The sequence below is a fragment of the Anguilla rostrata genome, chromosome 5, assembly GCF_018555375.3.
Source record: "Anguilla rostrata isolate EN2019 chromosome 5, ASM1855537v3, whole genome shotgun sequence".
Lineage (NCBI taxonomy): Eukaryota > Metazoa > Chordata > Actinopteri > Anguilliformes > Anguillidae > Anguilla > Anguilla rostrata.
Window position 1 is genome coordinate 45,398,806 of NC_057937.1, and position 16,130 is coordinate 45,414,935.

The window sequence follows — 16,130 nt, forward strand, 5'->3', positions numbered from 1 at the left end:
CTGGTTTGTTTTACCATTCTTTACATGCATACATTTTCAACAACTTATTCTAATTTATTAATGCCATCCATAATTGTAACTGGCCAGTTACTGTCAAGTCCATTCAGGAAGGTTGCTCCTAGCATGTGCCTTTTCAAAATGCGTGTGGTCAGCTGCCACGTTTTTTCACTCTGTGATCCACTGGCTGGGCTGTACTGTTCCTGAAGCAGGGGACAGAGTGCACCTTGCACAGGTGCAGGCACATTGCAGGCATCCCATCTACCAGAGGAGTTGCTGCTGAACAATGAGGGTGGAGAGGCCATGCCAGCTCACTCCCTTTTGTTAGTTTGTGGGTGAAGCTATGGCCAATCAACCATGTTTTGGTTAAAAAATTAAAAAAATTAAAAAAAATTAAATACCTTATTTGTACATTTTGGTTATTTGTAATGACTTGTATTATCTTTCAATTTTATGATATTTTAAGGAAGAGAAATTATGTGCTTTGTCAGTACGCTCTATCAGCATTCCTTCTGTGAGGCTTACAGAGAAATATTGCACTTTTGGTTTTTTGGCGACCAGTCCTTTCTGGAAATCAGCTGTTTTAAAAACATATATTTTGATTGTGTTGCTTGAGAATTTTCCACAAGCTGCTTCACAGACCTGCAGTGGCAGGCCAACCTCTGAATCTCTGAATACCGGGTTGGTGGGCTGGTACTCTACTGTAACATAATTATGTGTTTTTGTATTACACCATTGCTACTCCATTTATTTTCAGTGGGGCCAGTGTATCTTCTCAAATGAAAAACTATCCCTGAAAGAATATTTATTCCCAGCCTAACGTGGCTTTTTAAAATTGGGTGCGTTTTTCAGTTGTATTATATTCCTTAGCTGAAGAAAGCTACTAGTACATAACAGCAGGGCACAGTACCTTTATGCCTCAGCCAGCTCTTTCTATTGGCCAACTGGAAGCTTCCATCAGCACACACTCAGAGCCATCAGAAACACAATGTGCTTTGTTTGAATAATCTGTGAAGTAGGTCATCTTTCTCACTTGCCAGTAATCCTATTACTGGCTATTGAGTAGCTGTCTTAACTCCTGTGCAACAGCACATAGGTTCTCAGAAGTCATCATTACTAAACTACGTAAAAGTTTAAATCTCTAGTTTGTGTCATGTGTAAGGCAAACAATATGTTGAATTCAACCCCCCCCCCCCCATTAGTACAAACTAAATTCAGTTAGTACTATAACATGTTTCCAAATTTTTAATAGGGTTGATGTTAACCAACTGTGGCTAGTTTCAAACCTTGTCAGTCCCTAGAGAGTGTAACCCCTGCGTTTTCTTCATATTATGTATGTTCACAGGGTCATAAATTAGCCACCCTTGCAAGACTTCCTGTGATAAAGCCTCTTCACTGATTGTTAAACCCTAAATTTATATTTTTCATGGAGAGGAAACCTGTCACTCATCAATAAATCAGTGAAGAGCTGTTTTCCTTTTTCACAGTCCAGAGAGGCTATGTATGTATTTCTTCTGTCTACACCACTCAGTTTTTGCTACAAAGCACACATGATCATTATTCTATTTTATTTTTTTAATATTGTAATAGATGTATGGCGCTCGACTTTGATTATGACTTCTGATTTCAAAACTGCAGGGTTAAAAAGGTCTGTGAGACAATCTTCGTACCTGGCTGGTGTACGGCTCTTATAAAAATATAAAAAGGACAAAGTTTAACTTTTTCTAAAGGTAGGGTCACTCCAGGACAAGTCATCAAATGGCTTGTTGGAAAAAAAATAATTTAGGGTTTTTTCCATTACTGTTAAACTAGGATAGGGTCATTTTTTACCCTGAGGACAACAGGAGGGTTAAAAAGCCTGGTTCTGTGTTGCAAAAACACGACAGGAGTCCTTGCCTCTTACTGTAGTTAATGAGCTAATTTGATCAGTCCCCCTAAAACATTTGAAAATATAATAGATACCACGATTACATTAAATATATTTCCAGAGAGAAACTTAAAAATAAAATTTGAATTCATATATTAATTTGTGGGACATTTTATATGAAATCTTGAAGGCCTAAAAATTTTCAAAAATATCAAAGATATCAGATAATAATATTAAACATGATGGTTTCTCAAACGGATCTTTATTTTCCTATAGCATTTCTGAATAAAAGTCAAGACAGTACACACAGGTGAGACATTGTGATTCACGCTACTGCCCTCAATGAGTTGCACGGTTTTCAGATACTTTCTGAGATGTTTTACCACCTCATTCAGATAATATTTTGTTCCCGAAAAAATGTGGGTGGAATTGTGAAACCAACGTAAGACGTTGAAATGTACCTAACTTTATTCTACTTTAAAGTTATTTGTCTTACATAAAGTTGAATGCAAGCAATTACACGAGGAATCTGTGGAACCAATGAGCCTACACCGAAGTCTCCAGCATTGATTTACCATGCTTTAATCATTGGTATGTCAAATTATGACTGTTGTAATGTGCTTGTGGGCAATGATGCAACATCCCAATATGCCCACGTGGGAAATGTCGATGTGCATTATGAAGCCTGCATTATCATTTCGGCTATATTAATTAAAATCACTGTGTTCACTTCTCAACACACTGTTTAGTGACTTACATAGGTGCATATCTAATAATTTCGTGATACGCCAATAAACGGTCTTAATGACTAATGATCTAATGGGTCTAATGATGCAGAAATCTGCCCTTGAAGCAGATAAAGCAGACTTTATGCTTAAAATCATACATTGTGCAGTCGAATTGCAATTAAGAAACAAGGGATTACGTTAGCAACCACTTTGGCAACTCATCACAAACATTCCAGGGGAAGTGTGACTTCAGACTTTGCAGCAAAATGCGAATCAGATTCTGAATATCCTATATTTAAAAAACGACCTGTGGCCACACATTAGGCTATGTTTAAAGTAGTTAATTGTTTCTGCAATGCGAAAAAATTTTTTTTTAAATAAATAAATCAACATTTAATTCCTTCCAAACAGATGTGCAGAGTTGTGTCGTGCTAATAATGATAATCACGACAGAAGTTGCCGCAACCTTACGGTGTGCCTCTATCCCGATATCCACGCGCGTCGACCGGTAATATGACCCCCCGCTCTTCAGTTCCCTTGCTCCGCCCGACTCACGTGACTACCTGCGGGCTGACTCAGCTGACTCGTCACGCAGCGTCAGTCCGGAGTCGCACAATTATGAAAAAGCTACCTTCCGCTGGAGCTGGAGCGGAGGCAGATTTCTCAAACGTCAACCGAGCTTTCCTTCCAAGGCTAACCGATAACACCGCAGATAGATGGCTAAAAGCCACGGATCAGCTCTTCCTGAGTCTGAACGGTGAAGAGAATGGTATGCAAACACAGCGAATGTGTTTCTGTTTTTTTCATTGAGAGCTGACCAGGAGATGTGTGGGCTTGCTAGCCCCGGGTGGTGATATGAGTGCTGTCTGAGTGAGGCAAGTCGATGTGTGCTGTCAAGGCGATGAACGGCGAGAGCGGTATATCGTTGACTGGTTGGAATGTTATTACCGTCGATTGTAGATTTTTACTTCATGTCCTGAAATCTGCAAAGTATTTTCTAGCAAAATATTCGATGTTGGCATGACCACGCATGGTCTGAGTTAACAAGCGCAATAAACACGGCAGAAAGGGTTAAATACAAGGGGTTTTCAGGACTGTTCAGTATAGCCTTGCCAACTCGTGCATGGTCTCGCGCAATGACAATGTCGTGTCATGCAGCTAGCCGGCTAGCACGCTACGATAGGTATCCAAGTTGTGACAATGCCTTGCTAGCATGAGGTGCAACTACTTTGAGCTGCCTGCCTGTTTTATTTAACGTTTATGAGGAGCTATATTTGTTCTTTAACGCAGTTTGCGTCCTAGCTATCTGGCGGTAAAAATAGCAAGCTGGCTTGGTAGCTATCTTAGTTTTATACAAGCTTTGTGTTAATTAGCATAGTGGCAGTAATAACCTGGTCTCCCCATCTACCTAGCTAACTAATCTAAGTTTTAGTTGTTTTCTATAAGGTTTGTCTATGACTACCTTTAACGTGCTAAATTAATAATAATTTTACTGCTATAGCTGCTGTCAATGTGTGGTATATAGTTTGCTAAGCGCAGACATAACTAGTAGCTACGATATAGCAACCCAGGCAGTTAATGTCTTTTGGGTGGTCACCCTGGTCAGGTTGCTAGCCAGCTAACGTTAGGAAGCGTGCCATTTGTCAAGCGTCGCGGGATTGTTGTAGCCTACAGATTATATCGAACGTTTGTTGTTACCTAGCTAACGTTAGACAACTTCAGATGTTTTCAGATAGCTTTTTTATTTCTGACAATGCGTTAGTCATACTCCAGTGTATCCGAATATCTACGTCAGTATGACGCGGGAGTTTAGCACTATACTAGCGTAGTGAAATTATTAAACGTTGAATTGGAAACAGCAATATTTTGCATGTGGATCAATAGAGACAATGTCAAGAAATGCATATGCAATATTATTATGTTTTCTTACGTTAATGCAATCCTGTTGTCAATTAATTTGGAAAATATAGCGAGCCGTAATTCAGCTGAAGTTTTAGCTAGTGACCAGGAGTAGGTTAGCCATCACTCAGTGCAAGGTTGTTGAATAGCTACTACTGCGTGGTGACTGCGTGACTGTAGGCAGGTGGTTAAAACGGTTTTCGAATTGAAAAATACACTTTAGTCCACTAACAGCTTCAGTTCACGATGCTGTTGGAGCGTGCAAATGACTGCATTCTGGATTCTAAAGAATATTGCCACATTTTACCACACACACCACCTGTACCTAATATTACCACATATTGTAATACAAACTACTGGCATAAATCCCTCATCTAAGTAAGATAACGTTACCACATATTACCATTGCACCAAAGAACAAGATCCCACCGCGCACTAAGGTTACCACAAACTACTACAATGTACTGCCAGGATTACGACACAGTAATTAAATAAAACTGTTTGCTGCTACCATAACCACACACTTCTGTTAAAGGAACCATAAAGGTATTCAGATGCACTTGCTCACACGTTTGAGTCTTTTATGCTTGAAGTGCTTGAAAAATCAGATACAACAATTAAGGATTAAGTATATGGATATGTGTATTGCTTCATTGTGTTTCATATTTATCTTTTTACACATGCTGGAATAGCCTGTGCAGTATAAACACAACGGTGTAATAATTCAAGAGCCACCTCAGTCATATTCCTGGCAATATGTGTATGAGGAAAGCATTTCTCTCCTCATCTCTAAAGATTTTTTCTTAAAATCAGGGTCAAATAAATGATTCTTATTAAAATGTAATGGGTAACTGAAGGGTATAGCCTGCAAAGTAGTGTCAAACTGCTTGTCAAATAACATTTTTTTGTATGTTTTGTTCATGATTCAAAGTTGCACCAAATATATGCAATACAAAGGTTTTGTGGAAATTTATCGAAATAATATTCCCAGTTCTGATCCGAACATTAGCCAACCCTATACATACAGAACTAACCCTCACACGGCCATGGTTGTTAAGAAATTAAATTTGAGTACAACCGTGTGACTGAAAAAAGGAGGGGGAAGTGAGGAAGTAAAAGAAAATAAATATGATTACAATTAAAAAAGGGCGACGAAATGGGACATTAATTGTAATTCTTCAGGAGGCACCAGGGAGGGTTTCAAAATGATCGAAACAGTAAATCAGAATCCCAAGTTGATTGAAATTAGCTAGAACACCCTCTCAAGGTAGGCTTTATTTTTTCCCTCATATTAAAAACATTAAATCACTGAACCAAAAGAATGGTTTAGGAGGATAAGGCAACTTCCAGTCTAATAGACTTCTTTGAGCTAGTAAAGGTGCAAAAAATGTAATGTCTTTCTGCTTATGTCTCAAAGGGCTGATCATCATCATTTGGAATGTCAGAGATGGCCATCTATGTACTCAACTGCAAGTTTATATCAAGTGCATTAGATCTGCTGGTCTTGTGTGGCATCTGTGGCATGCAGGAATACACCAACATATTGGCCAACGATCTCTATCGGCTGATAAAATGAGCAATTTGCACGAATGGCCGTTGGCCGATTGTGTAGAAACAACAGATAAACAGCTCTGATTAGGCTATGTCCTGTCAGTCAAAAGGAAAAAAAGTCTATTGTTTATTTGTAATTCAAGAGTTGGTTTTAATTTGCTTGCAGATGTTGAATTATTGCACTTTGATTTCCATATTCACTGTTTCTCTATAATTGTACAGGCCTGGTGTTGGGCTGCCAGGTCAACAAAAACTTTTTTTTAAATTCCCAAAATAACGGCAAATATTTATTAATTTGGAAATCAATGATCATTTGCGCATGGCAGCCTCTGCGGGGCGCTGTTCCGAAACATGATTCATCCTCTGTGTTATTCCCTGGGAAACTTGATGCGATGAGAGTGCCTCCTCTGTCAGTCCCTTTCTGTTACTGCCGAGCAAGAGCGCGTGCGGGTACTGATAAGAGTGCAGTGGACCGGAGACATGCTGGCTTTATTTGTCTTTATAGATTGTTCTCCAAGGCTTCTCAAAATGAAAGTAAGTTTATGATCTTTAATATATTCTTGTGGAACCGCAATGTCACTGTGTGTCTTGTTTGCACTGTCAATAGTATAGCCTAATGTTACCGTATTGTCATAACTGTATTGTATCAGTGTGGTTGAGTGTTACATCCATAATCCAGCATAATATTATTGCGTCAACTCTATTTAGATAATCAACTAGCTAGCTAGTGTTACACAGATATCGCCTCTCGTAGCTAGCTAGCGAATGTTAGCTATCAAAGTTGAGATTAATCAGTTTGAAAGAGTTTGCGTGCCCTAAAACAATTTTGCCATTATTCAGCTTACTGCTGGTTACTAGAATCAGTAGCTAACGTGAGCATGGCACCACCTAAAACAAGAAAAATCTCTTAACGTGGTGGACAGACAACCAAATATTAATGGTTTTATGTTCATGATGTGCTAAAATTGCAAGATTGTTAACATTGATGAACAAGGTGCATAAAATCTTGGTAATTACTGGTAATCTTGGCAATCTGCGAAGGATTTCAACATAATAGCGACACTAGATGCTGCAAGTAAGTTAAGTAGTAGACCGTCACCATACAAGACAATCTGCGATGTGATATGAGCCCTACCTACGAATGCCTTTTATAACAGGTGAGGATTCCAGATTGACCAATAAAGGCTCCGTAGTCAAAGCAAACAGCAGGGGGCTCAAAAGGCACCCCTGACAGGTTCCCCGTGACAGGTTAAAATATTGTGAGCTTGTCTTATTAGTGACAACTGAAGCCTTAGGTCAGGAATGGAGGAGTTTTCCCCAGGCCACAGACTTGGGTCCAGACCAAACTTCTCCATAACCTTGAATGGGTATTCCCATTCTGTGCTATAAAAATGCTTTATCTGACTCCAGATAGATCACCACCTCTGGGACTTTCCCAGATGCAGTAGTATAACATTCAAGAGATGTTGGATGTTGGTAAAAGAATGTTCCTGATAAAACTTCTCTGATGAGGTGAGCTAATAGATATAATTAGATATGAGTTTCTCCAGATGTAAGGCTAAAGTTTTACCAGTATTTTATAGTCTGCATTCAGGAGAGGGATTGGGCAATACAACCCACTCTCAACTGAATCCTTTCTTGGCTTCTACAGCAGTGTGATGCATGCGACTGTGGCAAGGTTTCCAGGTCCAGAGAGTCATTGAACATATCTAGAAGGGGTGCAAATGTTTTTAGAAAATTTCTTGTAAAACTCCATGGGGAAACTATCTGGTCTGGGGGCTCTGCCACTCTGCATTGCTTTGATTGAATCTGTTATTTCACCTTTCTGTAGTGGCTGGTCTGTTTCCCACTCCTGAGTGCTACTAATGATGGGAGATTCAAGGTGATCGAAGAAACATCTCATCTGTGTTGTCAAATTCATTTGAAAGAAACATTTGTCTACATTAACCAGTTTTCCATTCCTTATGAAGCTATGCTGTTGTAATTTCCCAGGTACAGCAAGGGCTGAAGTTGTATATGTCATATTACAAATTTGATTCTGTTTGTGTGTGGTAATTGTGGACATGTTTGTGGTAGTGTATTGCAATTATTCGCTCCTGACAGAGAATCAGGTTCATTTGGACTTGACAGGTCACATCCATTGTGGTCAGAGGTTAGCAATGTAGTTTGGTGCAGTTAAATGTGTAACTACCTAGCTAGCTACTCTGATATCAGCTGCACCACAAAAGCTGTCTTTTCAAATAAAGAATGATTCTATTTTTAGTTCCTGAGCAAAATAAATAAATAAAAATCATTTTTGATATCAAATAGTCTGAAGATATGTTACAAAAGCACACTCATTCAGTAAATGACTTTCCATACCTGTGTTGCCATTTAAAGTCTAGTGGAAAAAGAAGGAACTCTCGACTGCATTGCAGTAAGGATGGTAGGCTTTTGTTGTTTGGTGGACAGTTGCATAATCGCCAATGAAATATTTCCTGGTATAGCTGGCTTAGTTTGTGTGTGCTCATGTTAGTTAAATAGTTGTTGTGTGTGGTTGTTGACAAGCCTATGGTGTGTTTGCTAATTATTCACCCTAGAAGTCCTCTCCCTGGTTAAATTGAATGAATTGTTGTGAATCAAACCAAACCTAAAGACTTAGGGATTTGGATGAACTTTTAACCAGTTTTTGGAAAGGTCTGTACCAAGTGTAAAATTGTTAAAAATCCAAGCTTTTATTGTGGCTTTATGAATGAATTTTGGTGCAGTCTGACATGGATTCAGTGTTTTGAATAAATTGGTTAAGAGTGTGTTGGTAATCCATTATTCACTTTATATGTCCAAATGGCATTTGTTCATTGTTTGAAACAGGCTATGAAATAAATGGCAGGTTCTGCTACCTTGAGACCTCTGTGTAAAAGTTTGCATTAGGTGCAAATGGACAAGTAAGTTTAGAATTTTTTTGTAGTGGATGATTTAATCAAATATAAGCAGTTTCCATTTAAGAGTTCTCTTGTCAAATTTCAACCTTGCCTCGTGGTCACACTTCACAATTTATAAGCCTGTTTGTGTCATTAAGTAACAGGATTATGGATAAGTAACTACTTGGTGTCTCTTAGTTATGTGAATAAAATGGTTGAACTTTGTGAGCAGGTGGTAGTTCAGTGTCATACATGTTACTTCAGAGGACGGCTTCATAGTGGACATCTGCCATCTTGATTTTGCACTTTGAGTATTACATTTTATTGGCAGGTGGAGGACTGCCCCACACCTTCCAAAAAAATGGAACCCGCTGCGTACACTTATCCACTGTTTATTGCCTTGGGTATCGTGCTGCAATTGCAGTACTTGGACCCAACAGCAGTGCCTCCTTTAAGTGTTTAAATTCTGCAGCAGATCTTATCTCTTGCTGAGGGGCTCATGTTGAGTGTCCTATGTGGAACTTTCCCATGAACGACTCCACCTAACAGAGCTTTGTCAACAGAGTGTCAGATCTCTTACTGGTTCTCTTTGAGTTGGTAATTGTGCAATGTATAGAAAATCTGTCTGAATTTTCTCCCAGGGCTCAGGAGAAAAATTAACAATGTGTACACCTCTTGTTAAAATAGACTATGTCTGGGGAATTTTGTATGTGTATTGCAGTCTATGTAGAAAAATCCATGTTGCGATATTCATGATATGGTGATAATGGTCATTTCCCTTGTCATTGGCATTGACAGATATTGGGCATTGTAATTTTTAATCCTCATGCTGGTGTTAACTGTGCTGCTTTGTGGATTCTTATTGATCACCAGTCAGCTTCTGAAATGGAAGTTTGTTTTGAAGAGTCTTGATCTGTTTTTTAATTTTTAATTTTCACTAGTGACTGATATGTAGGCCTAAAACTTGAAGTGAAAAATGGCAGCATTTCATCAACTTGCCCCTTCCATGAAACCGGGCATCAGGGCTGCTGGGTGGCACATCCTGATAAGGCTCTGTCTGGGCCCCATGGTCTGGTACTGATTTCACACCTGACCGCGACAGTGCCGACTGCATGCAGTTGGTAGCCCCACAGGACAACGTGGGAATGGTTCTGACATCGCCTGAGGATGGAAGGGTTACAGTCAGCTGGGATGATGTCGTGTCATTGTGCATCAGCGACCTGCATTTGTCACTTGGGCACCCACAAGTCTGCCTGTTGGGCTGAAATGCATGGGAGGCCGGGATCTGCGTCTCATCCCTTAATAGGGACCCCAGCTGGTCGATCTGGCCCCCTCAAGTCCACCTGGTAAACGTGAAGTGTCGTCATTTGACTCCTCTCTGTGCTAGCTTGATTTAGGAGCTGCTGTGTGATAAGAAGTGACTTTTGGCTTTGCATACTTCAGAGGAGAGCATGTGCTTTTTTGAGCTCTCCCAAATCAGTCGTGCATGTTCCAGCAATGAGTGCTGATATCTGCTTGTGTTCCAAATTGGGGAGAAGGGGGAGCATTAAAATAAGTTGAAAATAACACTTTTGGATGTTGATGAGAAAATGATCAAAGCAGTTTGAGATTTGATTTGTCACTGGTTGGAGTTTTGGCAAGTAGCCTATGTGTTAAGGTTCTGAGTTCATTTTACCAAGTGCCATCTCCTTTCCTGCAGTCCCCCCCATTATGTGGGGTTTATTCCTTTGTTCAGTTTTGTGGAGAAATCTGCATTTTCTACAAAGCAATGGCAATAACTGGCTTTTGGTGCTGTTGTGGATATTGCAATAGAACAAGTGTTTCACCTATTGGGGAGACTTTGTTTTTCAGGGCTTTGCTTCCCCTTTCCCCACCAATTTCCTGAGTACCCTGCAACTTGCTTTTGGGGAACAGAAAAAATCCCTTTGTTCGGAATGCATGTGTGTAGCCTGTGACAGCTTATCATTTTTGTATGAGATTGGCTGCAGTGACATGTTAACAAATTAGGTTGCCTTTAGATTTGTGACTGATAGCCATACATTTCAGAAAGTACATTTTCTGAAGCTGTTATCAATCCACAGAGAATGTAGAGATTTTTGCATTTTGTGCATGTAGTGATGATGATTAGATAAGGATTAGAAAATGGACAAGCTATAGCAGAGAGCAGTTGAAGTTAAGATTGAGAAGTGTGCATCAGTTCTCAAGTGAGACATTGTTGATGTAATTCAGTGAATGAACTCATTGACACAAGTCTTTGTCCTTACAGATGATTTTTGGTCATAGGCTATTTAATTCTAATTTTTCTACAACTTAGAAAGAAATATGACCATTATAAAAGTGTATGTTATCGAACCACTGCTAGACGTGCCATTCTCCTTGGTTGATTAATCACACTTATATCCCTGGGATGAACTGTATCTAATAAAGAAATTGCCAGTAAGTGATTTCATACTTCTTGTTGCAACGAAGAGCTACAAAACGCTTGTTTATATTTTTTTGAAAGGCGGGCTGTTTCATGTCTGGGCATCAGTAACTGTGCTCTTGGAATGTTTACCTCTCTGCATTGTTGTCCCGTTGTTTGCTCACCACAGTGACCTCTAAGACCCGTGCCTCATTCTGATTGTCACTGCAGGTAGAATGTTACAAGGTGCAGAGAGCATTTATTCGTTTTTGATTCACGGACATCAGAAAGGATAAATGACTAACTACAGGGCTGCCGGGTAGCGCACTTGGTTAAAGCTCCGCTTGCGTATGCGTTGGGTTGGGTATGGGTATGGAGAGCCGGTTCCGAATAAAACGGTTTTTGCTTATTTGTGGTTCATATTGTGTAGCATTTTAACTTTTGAGAAAAGACATACTTTTTGTGTAATTAAGTGTTACTTGCCAGACAGGCTTGTACAATGGCTAGACAGTGACCCAAAGTTGTAATTTGTTCTTTGCTGGCTTGGCACAATGCCTGACAGGTTGGCCTATGGCCAGTTTTTATATTGGTGCGCTGAGCCATATCAAGAACTATTTTAAATGGTGGAACTTGGTCTTATAGAAAGCTCTTTGTGCTTGGAAAATCCCTGAAAATGCATTATATATGATCAGCATTAAGTCACAATTTCATTTTTTAATTTAAATGAGTTTTACACATCTATCCTCCCTCTTGGTGCTGTTGTCAGCTGACAAAGTGGTCCACAACTTAGAGTGAAGCGTTGGTCTTCACTGCTTTAATCATTTCTCCTGTTTATGATACACTGATGTAATAGGAAATATGACATTGTGATCATATCACTATTCATACAGACAATTTGTCTATCTCATGGTAGTTCTCATTATACCTTGGGATATTTGATGTAGCCTACAGCTTCCAACAGGACCAGATTCAAGCCAGCAGCAATGCATATTGTCCTAAAATTGCACTGTAGGAAACCTGATACAAACTGTCAATGTTTTTTTTTTTTTACATGCATTTTATTACCCTGGATGAGGTTCCCCCCATGAGATGATATTACTTTGAATTCCATCAGTCTGCCTTGACATTTCTTTCTTTGGTTTACATTTAAAAAGTAAAAGTAAGTGGCCTACTTGCTGAAAGCCTTTACTCAAACATAAGGACAAAATTATTTACAGTTAGATTGAATCTGAGCATTGCACTTACCAACACCTTTTTTGTTTAGAGGTTGTGGCAGTGATTTCAATTTTGAGGTTTTAAACAGTCCGTAATTTTATTATTGTGGTTTTGGGATCACCGATAAAGCCGCTATTCTGAAACTTGATTCTTTAGCCTCATCATCAAAAAAATTGGGATTCCTCTATTGACCCCAATGATTCAAATCTATCCTGTTGTGTATATTTTAATGATAATCATACATTTAAACGGTCCTCGGTAGGCTGTGTTGTACAATAAACTTGATGATTGAACTAAACTTGCATGAATGCAGAATGCAAAGTCTGAGGGGCAAGCGATGTTCAATTCAAGTTCCAAGGGACAATATAGGTCAATATAGAGCAGGAAAGCTGGTTACAGAACCACATAGGCTACTCACTGTGAATGGTGGGAAAGTTGGCTGTAGAACCACATGCTCACTGTGAGCTGTGGGAAAGCTGGCTGTAGAACCACATGCTCACTGTGAACAGCGGGAAAGCTGGTTGTAGATCACACTGCTCCCGTGACTCATCACAAGGTTGTAAGTTAATTGGGTTCAGAGAAGAATTAAGTCAACACAGATTTTCTTTTTTTTTTTAAAGAAAGGCTGGGTGCAAATCTGGTTCCTCCTATAAATTGGTTGTTGTTACATCCTGGAAAATGAGGCTGGGGTGCTGTGCAGTTCATGTCCCCAGTGTTCATAGATGAGAGAGCTACATTTTTCACTAATCTGAAATAGGCCCATAAATATGTAAACTGCTGATACTATAAACTTATAGTGGAACTTGCTCAGGCTTAAGCTTTTTCAGTATGAATTTCACTGAGATATTGATTAGGGGAGAAAAATTGCATCATACTCTGCTGGTTTAGCAATTTTATGCTTGCAAACTTTGCTTGGGATTTGTAAAATGGGGGTTTAGAGATCCAACAAGAGCTGTGTAGCCCGGCTAGACACATCTGAAATATTACGGTTTCTGGTGAAGAGTGAGGTGAGTGAATTGGCCTGCCGGATCTTATCTGTGTTCTAATAACATAAGGTGGGAGGAAAAGGTTAATTATTGTTGCAGGGCTTTACAGTCCTGTCACGTCTGGTATTATATGTAACTGTGGTGGGAAAGTGGAGCGACTGATTAGGCAACAAGTGGTCCAGCAGTTGAAAGAGTTTTTTTTAAATCACAAACTCCGTTCAGCAGCTTTCTGCAATTTAGAGTAGAAAATGTGTGGTGAAGTTTATATTCTTTCTTAAAACAATGGATTAATTCTCAGCACAAGGCTGTCTTACGTTTCAGTGCCTGTATTTGTAGCTCAGCAGCCCATGAAGAGCCATAGAAGGACAGTGGGTTAAACATTGACTCATAAACGTTGTCCAACCTGCATGGTTTGATAAGTTTGGAAGTTGAATTCTGATACATGGGCTACATGTAGAGCTTCAACCACCAGGGCAATGGTAACAAGTATTGGATCATTTAAATGTATGTACATTGCATGATGTCAGTAATAAAAGACTGATGGAGGTGAACCTGAAAAGGTGCTCTGATAAAGGCTTAACAAAAATGTAATAACTGTAATAAATGTAATAATAGCTACAAGATTAATGACAAGAGGATAGCTGGCTGTGAGGGCAGGGAGGTCAGTATTGGCTTTGTTACAGTAGATACTAGTGCACTCGTTAACATTGTCAAAGTCATACATTGACATGAAATGAACTTGTAACAGACAATGACCAGGACAGTGGACTGCCATGAGCCCTGCATACAGTCCCTTCAAATTATTAGCACCCTTGACAAAGGTGAGCAAAAAAGACATAATAAACAACCCTGGTAATGAGATATTTATTCTCAAATACATGTGTAAAGTAGCCTATGTAGTTATAATGATTCTATTTCCCAGAAAGAGTGTAGTCAAAATTCCTGGTATCCCTGTTTTTAGTAGGCTACTTAGCACTGTAGTTGGACTATTGTTGTTTTGTGTGCATTTTAATAATATATTGCACTGTGCACTGTGTTTGGAAAACAAATTGCTCTTAATTAGGTTTTCAATTAGCTGGCAATTGCTTGATTAGTCAGGTGATTGTGCTAATCTAGTGCTAATGAGGACCCCATGAGGATATTGATTGTAGTGTCAGTTAAATGCCCTGTGGGTGACCCTACATATAGCACCTGTGTTTATTTTCAACAGCCTTTATTTGCTAATCAAGGGTTCCAGTAATTTTGGAGGGCACTATGTCTGATAAGCCATTGTGTCCATAACCTGCACCAAAACTACAACAGACCCCAGGATGTCACCATAGATGAGCTCCTGTACATTTGCATGGAGATGTCACCCTGTTCATGTGTCCGAAACCCAATAGAGTATCATCAGGTCGCCCACTGTGGCCATGCACTGTACACGTCCTGTGCTGAATGGAACTCCTCCAGCTGAAGGGAGGATGACTTAATAGAGAGAAATGACTGCTGTGCCCAGGTCAATGACCAGGCAGTTGTGATTGCCAATTGCATTTAGAAAATGGTCCCCTGATTGTTTAACATCCTCAATCGCCCCCCCTCCACCCATTCAGTTTTTCTGCCAAATAGAAGAGTGAATCAACATTGTCTTGTTAATTCTTTGGCAGCACATTTCATGCAAGATGGCATTCACTCTACATTTTGAATGGGTTAATTGTTTAATACATTTGACAAAATCAGATCTATGCTGAAAAGTATGGTTTGTTAACCTACCCATTTATCCAGAATGAGTTCTGACAGATTTTCAGATAACATTTGCTTTAATGCCCTCACACATACTATAGACAAAAACTACATTTCTAGGGGGTCTGTTAAGTTTTACTTGAAGAATGTGTATTTGTGTTCTGAAACGAAGGAACCGTGATGGGTTACTGCCTAACAAAAGTACTGTATTCTGGCAAGAGGTTTCAGGCTTGGCATTTTTATTGCCTGACATTTTCAAGCGCCTTGGTTACTGGCCAGTTGGAGACAAAATTGTGAATTGTCTGTCGCTTAACTCTTTGATTACAAGTAGATCTGTTTTGATGGGACAGCTTTAAAAAAAAAAAAAAATGTTGAGATGTAAAAGATATGTTTTTTTTCCAGCTTGGATTAATTGTCAAATTGTTCTGTGGTTCTGGGAAAACGTTTGTCCCAAACAACAGTGAAAATGTGACTGGAAAAGCTTTTTTCCTCTCTCTTTTAACATAGTCTGACCGGTGCCCGTTGTGTTGGTGGTGGTAAAGTACGACCGATGAGTTTAGCGTGGTGCTCTAATGAGCCGGGATGCCCCTTGCGCGGTATCTATGGTATATATCACCGCCGTTCCTCTGCAGTTCCCCCTTTGTTGCCTCTTCCAGCCTTTCTTTTTCTCCCCCGCTCTCCCTGGCCTCTTATAAACATTCATCAAGCCCAGATTGAGCATGTCCCATGCCTTTACGGATTCACCAGCGCAGAGATGTTGCTGGAGAAACCCATGCTTTTCAGTGGTGGCTGCTCTTCTTTTAACACAACAAGATTATTCATAACTCATAGATTATTCAGAATTCATAGGGCATGCCGTTTTGTGCT

At 39.6% G+C, this 16,130-nt stretch overlaps 1 protein-coding gene across 1 annotated transcript in view; it reads left to right on the top strand.

Moving 5' to 3' along the window:
- The first annotated feature begins 3,172 nt into the window (after nucleotides 1–3,172).
- Nucleotides 3,173–16,130, top strand: part of trpm7 (transient receptor potential cation channel, subfamily M, member 7) — a 42,756-nt gene continuing 29,798 nt past the window's right edge. The window contains exon 1 of the mRNA XM_064336525.1: nucleotides 3,173–3,361. Within this exon, the coding sequence (XP_064192595.1) occupies nucleotides 3,359–3,361 (3 nt within the window). The 5' untranslated portion in view covers nucleotides 3,173–3,358. The remainder of the gene's footprint in view (nucleotides 3,362–16,130) is intronic.